We start from the raw sequence: 15,409 nt of genomic DNA on the forward strand, positions 1-15,409 counted from the left end.
AAGCTGAATGGACCCTGTGAAAGCATCATTATAATCCCCATTATACAGCAGCAGCGGCCCCTAGTTACACCTTCCATTTCTGCCATGCCTGCCAAACTTGTGATCACCATTCAAGTTCTCCTCTTCCTGCCAGACTGTAAGCTCCAGGAGGGGAGGGATTGTATGTGGCTCATTCCCTGCTCTACCCCAGAAGCTAGCACAGGGCTGGCACATAGGAGGTGCTCAGCAAATATTTCTTGAATAAATGGATGGATGGATGGATGGATGGATGGATGGATGGATGGATGAATGAGTGAATGCAAGAATGGATGGATGAAGCTCAGAGACATCATGTATTTTATCTGAGGTTACACAGCAGAACCAGTTGAAGCCAGTCTCCAACCAGGGTGTGAACTCCATGAGTACAGGGATGCAGCCTGTTTTCTCACCACAGGATCCTCAGCACTCTGACCAGTTCCTACATATAGCAGGTGCTTGATGAATACTTGTGGAATGAATGAGTAACTTCAAAGACTGAGCTTTTAAAATTATTGTTATTTTGCCACACTCTTTAAGGAGACATGGGGCCTTGTGTGCAGACACATCACAAGTCCCATCTTGAGAGAAGGCAGAATTTAAAGGTACAGGATGTTTTGCGATAGCGAGGATTAAAGTGGGGGAAAGAGGAGCAGGTTGACTGACGTGTGAGCTCCCTTTTCTGTGGCTGGAGCATTAAGCTGCATCATCCCCAGCCAGCAGGAAATGAAGCCACAGAGCACAGGGTTTCCAGCTGCCAATCACTGAGACATCAGCGTCAAGGTGGCCAACAGAAGTAGAGGCAACCAGACCTTCAGGAACTCTGCAAAGAAAGCAATTACAGGGCTGCTGCTAGCACTGATGTGCCTATAACACCTTTAGACTGACCAGTTAGGAAAGGGCACCCTCTCTGGCCTGATCAGTTAGAAAAGGGAACCTTTCTCTTTATCTTCCCTGAAAACCAATTAGAAAAAGGTGCCCTCCCAGATGGACCATATTGAAGAAGACAGCCTTTCCTCTGGCACTAGGATTTAGCCTCTCAAAAGGACACTCACGTGCAGTGCCCAACCTACTCAACCATCCTTGGTGACCTTGGGATTTTCACAGAGGATAAGCCTCTTAGGAACTTCTTGAATCTTCAGCTCCAAGCTCACTGGTACAGGGTTGGCCTAGCTCAGGTAAAACACTAGGTTGGTGTAACAACTCCTTCATATCTAGATGCCCGGAGCCAAAAAGATAACAGTTACATAAATTCACTTTTCATCCAGATTTTCAGACAAGTCTGTCTGTGAAAATCAAAGGCCATGAAATGCCACCATCACTGGCCTTTGTGGTCAGAGAGGCAGAGAAACAGGGTTTCTTGTTTTCTAGTATGTTCATCTCGGAACCAAGCATGGTCCATGACATGTAGCAGCACTCAACATATATTTGTGACCTGTTGAGTGAATCCTAAAAAAGGTGTTAGAGAGGAATCACAAAGCTTCAGGAAGCACCCAAGGTATAGATCTAGTGTGTGCATGTCTACTGGGTGTAAGTTTGTGTAAGTATGTGTCCCTGCAAATATGCATGCATGCATGCAACTCCAGCTATCTGTGTATCTATATGTGCAAATATGAGCATATGCATGTGACCTGGTGTGTGTGTGTGTGTGTGTGTGTGTGTGTGTGTGCGTGCACAAACATGTCTGGATGATGTACATTCTGGTGTGCCTGTCCGTGCACACCTGTGTCTGTCTGCACGTATGCACTACTGTGAGACAGTGCAAGTGTATGTGCATATGTACAGCCCCAGGACCAGGCATTTCTACAGATGCAGTCACCTCTTCAGAGCGCAGGCCAAGCAGGCCAGGCACTCTAACATATCCTGGACCCACATGTAAAAGCCCCAGAGGAAGGTTCTAGTGGAGGTTCCCCTGAAAAGCAAATCTGAACTTACCCAGGCTGCTGGAGGCAGTCCTCGAGACTACTGCTTGGACATCTGCAAAGGGAAAGAGAAGGATCAGTGCGAAGAGAAGGCATGGAGATGGCAAGAAGCCTGAGAGATATCCCTTCAGTGTGTTCTTCTCTTTGCAGCTAGAGTGGTCTTTTTGAAACCTGGATCTTATCATGTCACTTCCCTGCTTTGGACCCTTCAGGAGTTCCCCACTACTTTCACGAGAAAGGCCCAAAACCTTAGCAACAACTATAAATCCCCACATGGTCTGGGCCCACCTGCATCAGCTCATCCCATGCCAATCTCCTCCCCTTTCCAGCCTGCCTGGCCTTTTCTCAGTTCCTCTAACAGGCTGGGCTACCCACTCCCTCACCCCTGCCACCACAGGACCTTTGCCCATGCTGTACCCTCTGCCTGGGATTCCCTGCCCCTCACCCCCTTTCCCTGACCACTCTTGGTTAATCCCTCCTCAGACTGAATAATGACTGTTCCACTGGTCTATAAGCTACATGTTAATCAAGTCTGTATCTGCTTTTGCTCACCACAAGATCCCCAACTACTAGCACAGGGCCTAGCACACAGGAGGTATAAGAACAAATTTGTGCAATAGAATGAATGAATGACTAGGAACTGGTAAAAGGAAGGCAGCTTGTAGTCCACCTTGCCCCACAGAATCCACTTGCTCCGTTTCTTTAGAACCCAGTAAGATCCATATGCCAGGTTCTGTCATCCCTTCTCCTCTCCAGAGAATATTCCCCACCAGAAATGTAGGGGAGGGAGTGGCTCTCTTACTTTTCCGGGTGATGGGACCCAGGTTCAGGACGTGGGTTTGGTCTGTGATGCCTCCGCTGCGGAATCTGGTCCCAGAGCAGGTCTGCAGGAAGAGGGCAACAAAGAAACCCTTCCATGAGGGAGACTGAATGTGCTCCTGCCACGGGGAGTGAGCTGCACTCCTCACGGGGGTCTCCTCTTGCCTCAGGCTGGGGTTTGAGGATGGTCAAGGCAGGAGTTGTTGGGAGATCTGTATACTTGGACTCATGCCCCACCTCTACCATTCGTTAGGTGTATGATCTTAGGAAAGTCACAAGTTCTCTGAGCTGCTCTCCCCATATAGAAAAGGGAGCTAATAAAATGCCTCCCCTTTAGTTACTGCGAAGAATAAAAAGTTAACACAGGTAAGGTGCACCTGGTGCTTTAAAATGTCAGCTTCTGTTATCAGAACGCAAGCTTAGAGATAAGCCAGAGCATTTACCAGCCTGTCCACTGCACTGATCCAGCCTGATTTCCCAAAGGCTCAGGTCTTCTACCTGGCTCTGCCCACCCCATATTACTGCTCATTTAATTCCTGGACTAAAAGAGAAACACAGCAAAAATGTTTGTTTTCTTTTAGGCCTTGTGGCCAAATGTCTTTGGTTATGGGAGACAGCTGAGGGGGAGGTCATGGCAGGCAGCCTAAGGGAGGGAAGGTAACTCACAGGTTTGCATTTTTCAGTAAAGGTGTCACACAGATATATTTCACAGTGCAGGTAGACCAGGTCGTAGTTCCCGGCAAAACGGAACATCTGGACAGAAAATCGGCCTTGAGGGGACTCCCCGTTCTCCACCACCTGGATGGTTGGGTCCTTAGTACGTGGACATCTGGGAGGGTTAAGTCATATAACGTTGGTTAAGCAAACACTCTGCGGCCAAACTTCATGGGTTCAAATCTCACTCCACTACCTATTAGCTATGTGTCGTTGAGCAACATAATCTCTCTGTGCCCCAGTTTTCCCATCTGTATACAGGAAATGCTATTTGTAACCCATATCATAAAATAGCTGGGAAGATTAAATGAGTTAACTTTTCCAAGTGCATACTACAGTATATGACACATAGTAGATGCTACATATATATGATGTGTATATATAATGCTGAAATAAAAATGTCATCAGCACAGGGTTGAAACTATGCTATAAAGTCAGCACCTCTGATTTCCCAGGAAGTGACATTCAGGATCATTAGCTACCATTTGTTGGCTATTTCCTATGTGCTGGTTCTAATGGTAACAGTGGATACTTCTAAGTCCTAAGGGGCAGTGACCAAAAGGGAGAGAGAGAGAGAGAGAGAGCGCACGCGCGTGCACACGCGTGCATGTGTGCCCATCTATAGAAATACACAATTGCACCGAAACTCAGAATTGCCCCTTCAGAGACTCGTGTGTGCTGGGCTGGATCAGAATATAAGGGCAGGCAGATTGGGCATTTTCTCCGCTATTTTACACGATTTGCTCAAAATTGATTTAGGAGAGGGGCTAAATGCTGACTTCACAGAGGAAGAACTGAGATGGGAACTCTCTGCTTTATTCAAACAATTCAGATATGTTTATGAGAGTGCAAACTCCACTTGGCAAAATAAAAGCCCTGAGGTTAAGGGGACCCACTCCCCGAAAACCCGATTGCATGCTACCTGAGCAGGGCATCCAGGTGTCCCCTCCAGCCCCTCATTGGCTCCTCCTTACACGTCCTGAGATGTTCGGCACCCCTCCTGGACTGGTGCTCCCCAACCGACCTCCCACACATGCCCAGACAGAAAAACACAGGCACACCCAGCATTTCTCCCTGTTTCTTTTTCAAAACTTTTCAAGTGTCTCAATGTTTTTACTCAGGAAAAAAAAAGTTTACAAATCCCTGCACAGTAGGAATTATTTATGCCCATTTCACATATGAGAACATGAACATTCAGAGAGAAGAGATGACTTGTGTCTGCAGACTAAGAAATAGCAAAGCCAAGATGTGAACCCAAATCTCTGTGATGCTCCAGTCTCCATCAGTGCCCCTTTCCAAATTTGCTTTATTGGCCTTACCTAGAAACTACCTTCATGTATGTTTTCCCGTGTTTCCCAGCATCTGTATTATTATAATTTGCTTGCTATTTGCATTAAATATATGTAGATTTTTATTGGAATACATCTATTTTTTAGCAGAATCTTTGGATCCTGACCACAAATAGCAAACCAGCATCACTTGCCATAAGCACAACATGACCATTTACAGAAAAATACAAAGTAAAACAGTGCTATTAAATTTTAGCTAGCTCCTGTCACAGTGGAAGGCCCTAAAACAGACTTCTTTCTTTTGCAAAGGGGATTAGCAATAACAGAGAGGTATACATGTCAGATGAGCACCCAGCTGATACTTTTCCCTTGATGTAACCAGACAGATTCTAAGAACCAAAGCAGGAATAGGTCTCTCAGGAATGCTTTTTCTGACTATACTATTAAATAGCATATGACCCTCCCCTTTCCCTGATTTGGGTTTTTCCTATAGCCCCCTTACCACTGACATGCTACACATTTCATCTTGTTTAATTGTTAGACCCCCTATTAGAGTATCAGCTGTATGAGGGCAGAGAGTTTTGTCCCTTCTATTCACTGTGCTATCTACAGAGCCTGGCACACAGTAAGCTTCCAAAGACATCTATTCCAATTTGAATGGCAATGTGAATTACTTCCTCACAGTGTGGTCCACGGTTCTCCAGTGCCCCTGGAGTGAAAAGCAGCACACCTGTGTCCTCCCTCTTACAGTTGGTCCTTGGTTAACTGTGTCTCCAGCTCAGTCCTCCCAGCCAAGTGCCAGCTTGCTCCCTACTCTGGGTGGGTGCACCTTTCAGTCAGGTTTCTTAATCTTTTCTTGAGTCCTGGATACCTAGAGCCTTCTGGTGAAGCCCGTGCATCCCTCTTCAAAAATAATGTTTTAAATGCATAAAGTACCTAAGATTATAAAGGAAACCAGTTCAACTGAAGCATAGTTCTCAAAATATTAGAGCATTTGATATATGCATTATATATCTATGTATCTATTATATATACATATATTTATAAGGATATATATTTGGTAATACATTAAATAATAATTTCTAGTAGAAGCTCTAATATTCTACTAACTAAAAAGTACTGACATGTGTAAATGTTTTCACGTGTCCTGCTAATACTTCTGTGGTTTGTTGCGTATGTTCATAACGGATGGTGATGCTAGGGGTTAATGAATATAAAGATGTACTTTCCTCCAAATCCAAATCCAAAGGCTGCCCCCTCCTGCTCCAGAATTCCATCCACGGGCCTTACCTGTCCTGGATGATGAAGTACTTCAAGGGGTCGGTGGCGTTGCTGCTAGGTGTGGCATAGCAGTTGGTCATCAGCAGTGCAAACCGGGACAAGTCGCCCCCATCCAGCATGGTGCCCACGTAGAGAAAGGCCTCTGTGGTCAGGGTCACAGAGGAGCCTTGGTAGGGCTGTGTGTAGGCAGGGGTCTGGAAGAGTGCCATCCGCACGGTGAACATGCCTGTCCCTCCCACGCTGATGTTTAGGACGCTGTAGGGGGAGAAGGGCTGGTGAGAAAACCAGAGCTGAGAACAGCAACAGATGGGCCACCCTTTCTGGTCTGCAGTCCCAGGTGGTCCCTGGCAGCTCTCTGCATGTTTATATAGCAGGAGGACTGGAACCCACCAACCACTGCAATGGCTGCCAGTTGTGATGAGCAGACATGGGTCACCTCAGGATCTTGTTAAAATGCAGGTTCTGGTTTGGTAGATTAAGATGGGGCTCAAGGTTCTGCTTTTTTTTTAAGATTTTATTTATTTATTTAACAGAGACAGCCAGCGAGAGAGGGAACACAAGCAGGGGGAGTGGGAGAGGAAGAAGCAGGCTCCTAGCGGAGGAGCCTGATGTGGGGCTCGATTCCAGAATGCTGGGATCACGCCCTGAGCCGAAGGCACATGCTTAATGACTGCACCACCCAGGCGCCCTAAGGTTCTGCATTTTTAACAAGCTCCCATGTGATGCTGATGCTGCTGATCCATAGACCACATTTTTTGTAACATGTCCATCCCCCTCACTTGGTGGCCCTTGCCTTCAAGGAGTCCAATAAACAAATTCTCAAGGGAGTCACCTACATGCCTTCTTTGGTCTTAACCTGGAACAGTTAAAAGGGATGTCTCTGAGTCCCTACAGCCTAGGTCAGAGTTCTGGGTCCACCTAAAGCAGAAGATAGGGCTTTTGTAAATGGGTTATTTTTAACCACATTGAAAACAGCTACACTGATGAGACTTCGCAGAATGAGCCAATAAAGGACACTGTAAGACTGATACGTTAGGAAATAAGGCACATGATAAAAACTCAGTAATGTAGAAGTCCATTTTGCAGGTAAGAACTGGGTTATTGGTTTGGACTCAGATTTGGACTAGGGCAAGATTTCCAGCTCAAACCGGAGAGACATCTCCATATAGATGTGTTGCTTCCTGAAGTCTGTCAGGTCTGAGATATGGCCACATTGCTCCAGGACACTGCTTGGCCATATGATGCTCCAGCCAAAGGCAGACAACGAGCAGCCTTCTTCCCTCAGGTCAGCCATGCACCCTCATCAGTGCCTAGTGCCCTTCCCTGAGTCTAGATGGCCCAGAGAACATGTAGCCATGGCTGAGCTTCATAGTGAAGGTCATGGTAGGATGGGGGCTCTGGGCATGATGGCCTGGCTTTGAATCCCAGCTCTGCCACTTACTAGACTCTAACTTTGGACAGGTTACTCAGCCTTCTCTGAGCCTCAATGTCCACGTCTGTGTAATGGGAATAATAATAGTAATATTTATACCTCTTAAGGTGCTCTAAGATTTCAATGAGATGTTTCCTGTAGAGCACTTAACACAATGCCTGACCTATAGTCAGCTCTTGATAAATGCTTGTTATAATTACAACTGTAATTTTTTCCAACATCTCATCAGCATCATTGGCCTGTGATTCATCCTACTCAGAGATTTTCAGTTTTATTTAGCAACAAGATCCTTTTATTCTTTTAATAAAACCTCATGTGGCACCCAATATGGGTGGAACTTCTCTGGTTCACCCTGTAGGCATCCCCAAACGTAATTCCTTAAAGGCCTTCAAACTCTAAGAGGCATAATTTGTAAACCCCTCTTTAATCAAATTCCTATTTATAGAGAAGGAAGGAAACTAAGGTCCAAAAATGGCATATGATTTATATATCATATAAGTAGCAGGTCTGGACAAGAGCCTTCCCTCCTTCCATCTGGTCCAACCACCCTGCCCCTCTGATAAGCCAGAGACCCTAATATTTAATTCACACATGCCAAGCACTGTTGTGCTTCTAAGAAAGGCAGTACAGGTACTGCTAAATCCATTTCACAGATGAGGAAACTGACACCCAGAGTGGGGCTATCAATTTCCAGAGCCATCTGGTTAGTATGTGACAGAGCCTGGATTTGAATCTGGGCTCCGGACTTTCTGGTTGGGCTTCTCCATTGGAAATACTGCCTCCCAGGCCCCCCACCCAGCTCCTTATGGCTGGCAGTTAACAGGGAAGCTGAGGACCTGGTGCTTAAGTGGTTGTGGGGGTAGAGATGGCCAGGGACACTGAGTACCCTTTCTGGCCGCACCTGACCATTGGCTGCAGGGAGGTCTTCAAGCTGATTTTCATGTCCAGGGGGTAGGAACACGCAAAGTTGATTTTGATGTTGCGGTCACGGATGATGATCTCATCTGCCAGGTAGAGGGTGTTGCTATATGTGGCATGGGTTTCATTCCTCTGTATTGGGGGGGGGGGTAGGAGAAAGGAGCATGAGAATCTGAGTAGGACTCAAAACCAAAGGAGTTTCTCTGGCCACCTGTGAGCTTCCCCTTCAGCTGTCATAATCAAAAGTTACAACGACAGCAGCCATTTATGACTTAGGCCCTGAGGTAAACACTCCTCCTGCATGACTGCATTAGCTTCTTCAATGACCTAAGAGGCAGGGCTACTAACTCCCTGCCTCATGATGAGGAGATGGGGGTTCATAGAAACTGAGTAACTCTTGAGTAACTCGCCCACAATACGTGGGATCTAATAAGCCTCAGCTCTTCAAATTAGGCCATGCTTCTTCTCAAACACCAAAAAGACTAAAAACCACGTCCAGACTCATTATTAATGTCGGAATTTCAAATGCTGTGCTAAGCAAATAATAATTTCTTTCTTCCTTCCTTTTGTCTTCTTTCCTTTTCTTTCTGGGGGATGAGGGAGTTGGAGAAGCAGTGTTCCACTCAAACTTTGACCTCTGGGTCCCTTTTGAGGGGGTTTCTGAAGGTGAGGTCCTGGTTCTCTGAACACTAGTGATTCAGACCTTGCCTTCAAACACCACCCAAGAGAGACAGACCTGCTTCTGAGCCCAATGCTGATACCTGCTGGCTTAGAAGAATCACTGCCCTGTCTGGGCCCTTCCATTCCCATCTGTAAAGTGGGAAAGTGTCATCATGGATCATTCTCTTTATTTAAAGCTAACGTTTATTGAACACTTACACTGCGCCAGTCAATGTCCTAATCACTTCACACACATTAGCTCATTTAATCCTCTTAACAACTTAACAACCCGGTGAAGTAGGTACTAGTATCATTATTCCATTTTAGGGTTGAGGAAACTGAGTCACAACTAGGCTCATATGACTAGGAAATGGTAAAGCTGGGGCTTGAACCAGGCGGTGCTCCAACCCTGTCCCACGTCAGCAAGGACATACCATCATCACTGTCCCACAGGGGCCATCCCTGGCTGGGGTCACCACAGATAGCCAGTCCCGGTCACCCCTCTCACTGAAGCCTGAGCACTGGCTGTCACGCAGGTACATGAAAACCTTCTCAAAGCCCAGGCTCTTCAGCTGGCACTTGCTCAGGGACACCTTGATGTCATTGACTCCACACTCTAGCTTGCGCTCCAGGAGGGAGAGATCTGAAATGGGCAGGGAAGGCAGGATTGGAAACCCGTGACCACAATTCAGGATCCAGCACATCCCCACGGCCCAGGCCCAGCTGGTCAGGCTGGCCACCAGCTAGGGGCACTCAGATTAGCCTCTATCTCATCTTGCTGTGGTCTCCTCTCTCAGAGGGACAGAGACACAAGATTGGATTCTGAGCATCACTGGACGGATTCAAGTGGCCAACCAACAGCTCCATGTTACCCTAAGTGTGGATTGTATACAAAAAAACGGTATTATTTTCAGGTTGTTCACCCCCCCAGCATTAAATACACTGAATCTCAATAAAACAAAACAACAAACAAACTAACACATTAATCACAGTATTTTTCCATCCTCCCTATATCAAATAGTCCACACTAGCTACTAATGTTTTTAATGCTATATACTTGCTAATTTCCCTTTTAAAACAACAGAATGCAGAAATCAGGCTAAATGTTTGGGACACGCAATGACATCCAGCTGGATTTTTTTTTAACTTTTTAAAATTGAAGTATTACACAGCTGCTGGAATTTAATAATTTTCTTTCATTGTATTCATTTTTACTGTTACCTTCTATCTAAGGTAAGTGTTATTTGCCACAGATAGATGCAGCAGTGACCATAATGTCCCAAGTTTATTTAAAAGAAGGAGTCAGCCAATTTAAAGAAGAACAAGTTAATAATAAAAACCACAGTCTAGGTAGTACTTGGATAAAACAAAATTGTAAAATTGGTACTTGAATGTAACTAAAATCATGGCTGAAGTTTGAGAGATACTGTCCTGCTTCAGTCATTGTATATATGGGGAAACTGAGGCTTGGAGACCCACAGAGCCCTGCTCAGGATCCTCTGCTGGTCAGTGGAGGGCCCTAGCCCTAGAAACTACAGGCTGGTCACCACCAGTCCTGTGTTCTTGAGCTGCAGAAACAGGGCTTAAGCAGCCTGAGGCCAAAAGTGGCAGCCACCTGCCCTGTGGTGTGGGAGCCTCAGAAAAAAGGCTGGGGGTAAGGAGGTCCCCCGAGCTCTGGGAGCTTTGGGGTCGACTAAAGGGAGTGCAGGAGCCCAGAGAGCTTCTCCTGGTTTTGACATATTACTGGACCCACTTTTCACTCAGATGGGATGATATGCATCCCTGCATCATCCCCACGTGTCCCCAGCCCACACATAGGAATGTGTCCCTCCCCCAGTTGCTGACATTTCTCAACATGTTGCCCTCTTCCCCTGGCCTCACCAGTGATGCTGAAGTCCTGTTTGCACTGGCACCTCCATGTGCCGTCATCTGATTTGCAGTCCTCTTCTGTACTGCACTCCTCACATGTCCCCAACACGGAGCTGGGGTCTGCAGAATCACAGACACTGTCAGTCAACAGGGATGCTCCCCGGTCTCCCATGGTGCCCACCCAGGTCTGTGGTGGGGGCTAGGGGGAGACGACCACTCACCTGTGCAGTAGGCCAGATAACACTCGGGGGGCGCAGTCAGGTTGTAGACATAGTAGCCGCCGGCACAGGCCTTCACTTGGACAGGCGCTTCCCACAGGCAGCAGTGGCCACTCCAGTGGGCGCAGGCTGTGCGGTTCACTATGCCCTCGTCACTGGACGGGTGTGTGCCGTTGAGCCACATGGGCGCCGCTGTGTTGCAGTGCAGGACAGGCACGCAGGTCTCTGCCAGGCTCACACCGCCCGGCCCCATGAAGCGGTACCAGCCGCTCAGGCCCAAGTCGCAGGTGTAACCTGCCCCATACTCAGTGCTGCGCCAGTACTCATCCAGGATGTGGTACTCCTGGCACGGGTCCACGCACATGAGCGTGTCACCCTCGGGCACGCAGTCCAATCCCGGCCCGCAGGAGCCCGGGGAGCACTCACAGTGCTGCCCGTCCCCCAGGTAGCCCACAGGGCACACACACGAGTAATTGCCCTTGCTGTTGATGCAGGTGGCCAGGGCGTGGCAGTGGCTGAGCCCAGGCTCGGCACACTCGTCCACATCGGTGCAGCCCAGTCCGGGCGTGAGACGGAAGCCGTCAGAACAGGTGCACAAGTAGGAGCCCGGCGTGTTCACGCAGCTGCTGTCCTCAGAGCAGTTGTGGGCCCCAGGAATGACACATTCATCCAGGTCCACGCACACAAGGCCATTGCCAGTGAAACCCACCTGGCAGGAGCATGTTGTGGCAGTCCCATTCTCCATGCAGGTGGCATTGCTGTGACAGTCAGAGCAGCTTCCTGTGGACAGAGGAGCCCAGCCTGAGTGGGGCAGCTGGGCCAGTGGTCACTCCGAGAGTCCTCCTGCATCCCTTAGGGTACCATGTTCTTTAAGACTTGGTCCCTGGGTGACTCCCTCCAAAACAACTAAACAAAACTCCCCCGATGATTCCACTGTGCATTCTTCTGTGTTAAGCATTGCTTTCAAACTGTGTCTTCTTTTAAAATACCCACATTTCCACATCCAGAGGAATATTACAGAGTTCTTGACACTTTGGTAGGATTTAGGTAACCCTGTCGCCCCTTCCCCATCTTTGAACATTTAATGCGTTTTGCTCAGGTCTTCCCTGCCTCCCCTCTGAAGACTTCCCCAACTCTCCCTGACAGGGGCAGTCACACTTTATGTGACATCCTCCATGACAATAAAAGCAATAAAGATAATAAGCTGTCATTTCTTAAGCACTTACTATATGCCAGACACTGGGATCCGTGCTTTTGACTCATTGTCCCATTGAATCCTCCCCAATGGCCCTATGGGATCGCCTTTGTATTTACCCTTATTTTAAAGATGAGCAAACTGAGGTTTAGAGAGTTTCAGCCACTTACTCTGTTGGTAAGCAGAAGAGCCAGGACACAAACCTAGGTGGCAGGACCACAGAGTATATGCTCTTAACCTCTTAACCATGATAGTGAAATGGCATTTACTGTGCCCCAAGGTACTCCAGCTCAGGGCAGATGCCCAGCTCCCTTCTCCAGGGAGAAACTGAGAGCTAGATGAGGATAATACAAGACCTAGTGGAATGACCTCTTTTTTTTTTTAAAGATTTTTTTAAATTTATTTATGAGATAGACAGCCAGCGAGAGAGGGAACACAAGCAGGGGGAGTGGGAGAGGAAGAAGCAGGCTCACATCAGAGGAGCCTGATGTGGGGCTCGATCCCGTAACGCCGGGATCACGCCCTGAGCCGAAGGCAGACGCTTAACCGCTGTGCCACCCAGGTGCCCCTTGTGGAATGACCTCTTAAGAGTGCAGGGGGAGGTGTTTGGGAGCCACTTAGGTGTGTTCAAATCTCCCTCCCGTGTGTTTGAATATGTTCCTGACCTTCCAGTAAAGTGCCAGGGGACCGTAGTGGTATTCTAGACTCTTGCCTCTCAATGTGTGATCCGAGGACCACAGCATCAGCATGAGCATCACCTCAGAGCTTGTCAGAAATGCAGAATTTCAGGCCCTACACAGGGCCTACTGAATCAGAATCTGCATTTTAACAAAACTCCCATCCGAGTCCCTGTATACATTGAAGTATAAAAAATGGATTTAGAATAAATCAAATTCTAAGCATGATAAGAGAGGGAGCCAGATCTCCTCTGTTAACAGCAGCATCGTTCCCTGCACACATACATACACACACACCACACTTACTTGCTTCCAAGGTGTCAGTGGATGCTGCCCTGAGGACCCAAGAGGTTACCATGAGTACCATCCACACCGAGGTCGGGGAGGAAAGCTGCCCCATTCTTTCTGCTCTTCACAGCTGCTTCTGATCTGGGGAGGACCTGCCCAAAGGCAAGGACAGGTTGACCCCTTGAGATTTCCTCCCTGTCTGTGATGGCTGGAGTCCTGTGGAACAGAGATGGATGGGATAAATGCATGATCTAACTCACTTCCCCACAGTTGGGAGGAGTGCTTTGGTCGTGCACCGCACAACTCCAGAAGATGCCATTTATATGAACTACAAAAAGTGTACAGTGTTGTAGCCCTTGCTTTGGTGGTTTTCCCATCTGTGACCCCACCCTTACTTCCACCCACATATTAGCCTCTGCTCCCCCAGTCTCAGTGCATCTGGAAAACCGAGTCTCATTTGGAACAGGAAGCATCAGGGGTAGTGTGTTCTGGACTCACCATCTTTTTGGAGGCAGCTTTGGGTTTTCACAGCCCATTCCTGATCCCCTGCTGGGATACTTTCAACTTGCCCAGATCCATTTATCCATTCAACAAACATTTATTGAATAGCTACCATGTGCCAAACAGGGAACTACACATCCACACCAAGGAAGGCAACGAATAGGACAGGCAAGATCCCTGACTTCATGGCAACCCATGTATTGTAAAGAAGTTGCTTTAGATAAGCAACTCCAGAGATGATTAATCTTCACGGTGGATTTAGTGTTTCCAGAGCAGTCACTTATTATTTCACTCAATTGGTGAAATAATCCTAGGTGGGTATTACTATAGCCTCAATTTTTACAGCAGCAAACTAGGGTAGTAACTCGTGGTTAAATGTGTGGCACCTGGAGCCTGCCGCCAGGATCCAAATCCCTGTTTTACTAATCACTAACAATATAACACTGGGCAAGGTATTTCAGTTCGCTAAGAATTAGTTTCCTCATCTATGAAATACGGATCTTTGCTTTCACAAACTGAGTGCCTGTGATGTGCCAGGCTCAGCTTGACGTCCCCGTGATCAAAGAACTTGTGTTCTGGAGCTGTGTTTTCCAAGCCTTTGTGACCACAATCTGCTATAAGGAAAATATTTTTTGCCATAACCTGGTGTAGTTGCTTGTGTGTATGCATGGGTGCACACATGCACGCATACACGCGCACACACACACACACGCAAAATAGAAGTTTTATAAAAAAATTCTTATTACTGTAGGCATTGCTTGCTGACATAGTCTATAACATTTAATTAAAAGAAAATTTTGGATATAATCCACAAACGATTTCATGATCTACTAATGGGTCGTGACCTGTATTTTGAAAGCACTGTGGCAGATGGTAACTGACTGCATTTTGTCATGGGGATTAACTAAGATGATATAAGCAAAGCAGGGCATAGCACACAGCAAATGCTATTGTTCACTGCTGTGTCCCCAGTGCTGGTACACAGTAGGCACTTCACTAATATTTGTTGAATGAGTGAAGAAACAGTAGTCATTGTTATTAGAAAAGCACAGCCTCGAAGAGAGGGAGATTGACCAACCAAAGATAATGAAGCCAAGAGTCAGCAGAGGAATGGCCCAATCTAGGTCGACCCAGGTGTCCAAACTTCATTTCCTTCCCCCCTCTCCCAAGCAGAATGGGAATTAGCAGAGAACTAGGTGGTGGAGAAGTGGCTAGGAGAAGAGAGAGCTGTAGATAGCCTTACCTGAAGCCAGAGAGGTAGAATTAGTCCGCTTACAAGTATGTGCTTCCTATATATACATCTGCCCCTGGCTGGCAATCTCTCCTCCAATTAGCCTCTGGTTCTGTTTTTTGAGATTGTTTTCTTGAGGGTGGAGTATTTTCCCCTTTGGGCACAGTGTTTTCCTTCCCTAGGCTGTCAGATTGTTGTTCTTTTTCCTAATATGTGGACACCCCAAATGACTGACATTGGGGGTCAAACTTGTGCCCGCAAATATAAAGCCTCTGTTTTGCATCTTTTGGCATAAAGAGATTCCTTAGTTAGAAATTAACTGGAAAAGCAGTGCCAAGGTACTAGGCCTTTTCTTGGTCATTGAGAAGGACAAGGTGGAC

General features: G+C 47.1%; 1 protein-coding gene across 1 annotated transcript; it reads right to left on the bottom strand.

The window, feature by feature from the left end:
- Positions 1 to 319: 319 nt before the first annotated feature.
- On the bottom strand, positions 320 to 15,251 carry UMOD (uromodulin). Its single transcript, XM_026520213.3, has 11 exons — positions 15,042 to 15,251; positions 13,316 to 13,513; positions 11,141 to 11,917; positions 10,932 to 11,039; positions 9,485 to 9,693; positions 8,374 to 8,522; positions 6,050 to 6,295; positions 3,423 to 3,585; positions 2,740 to 2,821; positions 1,951 to 1,992; positions 320 to 838 (listed from the first exon to the last, which is right to left on the bottom strand). The coding sequence occupies exons 2-11, from the start codon at positions 13,407 to 13,409 to the stop codon at positions 777 to 779; spliced, it is 1,932 nt and encodes a 643-aa protein (XP_026375998.1). The 5' UTR covers positions 13,410 to 13,513; positions 15,042 to 15,251; the 3' UTR covers positions 320 to 776.
- Between the last annotated feature and the right edge of the window lie 158 nt (positions 15,252 to 15,409).

The sequence above is a fragment of the Ursus arctos genome, unplaced genomic scaffold, assembly GCF_023065955.2.
Source record: "Ursus arctos isolate Adak ecotype North America unplaced genomic scaffold, UrsArc2.0 scaffold_2, whole genome shotgun sequence".
NCBI classification, from domain to species: Eukaryota; Metazoa; Chordata; class Mammalia; order Carnivora; family Ursidae; genus Ursus; species Ursus arctos.

Bases quoted from the DNA above. Each gene is read 5' to 3' on its own strand.
- UMOD (XM_026520213.3), bottom strand. From the start codon at position 13,409: ATGGGGCAGCTTTCCTCCCCGACCTCGGTGTGGATGGTACTCATGGTA. The intron at 11,918-13,315 runs GTAAGTGTGGTG...CTCTGTCCACAG, and splicing joins CACTGACACCTTGGAAGCAA to GAAGCTGCTCTGACTGTCAC. The intron at 3,586-6,049 runs GTAAGGCCCGTG...TAACCCTCCCAG, and splicing joins TACTTCATCATCCAGGACAG to ATGTCCACGTACTAAGGACC.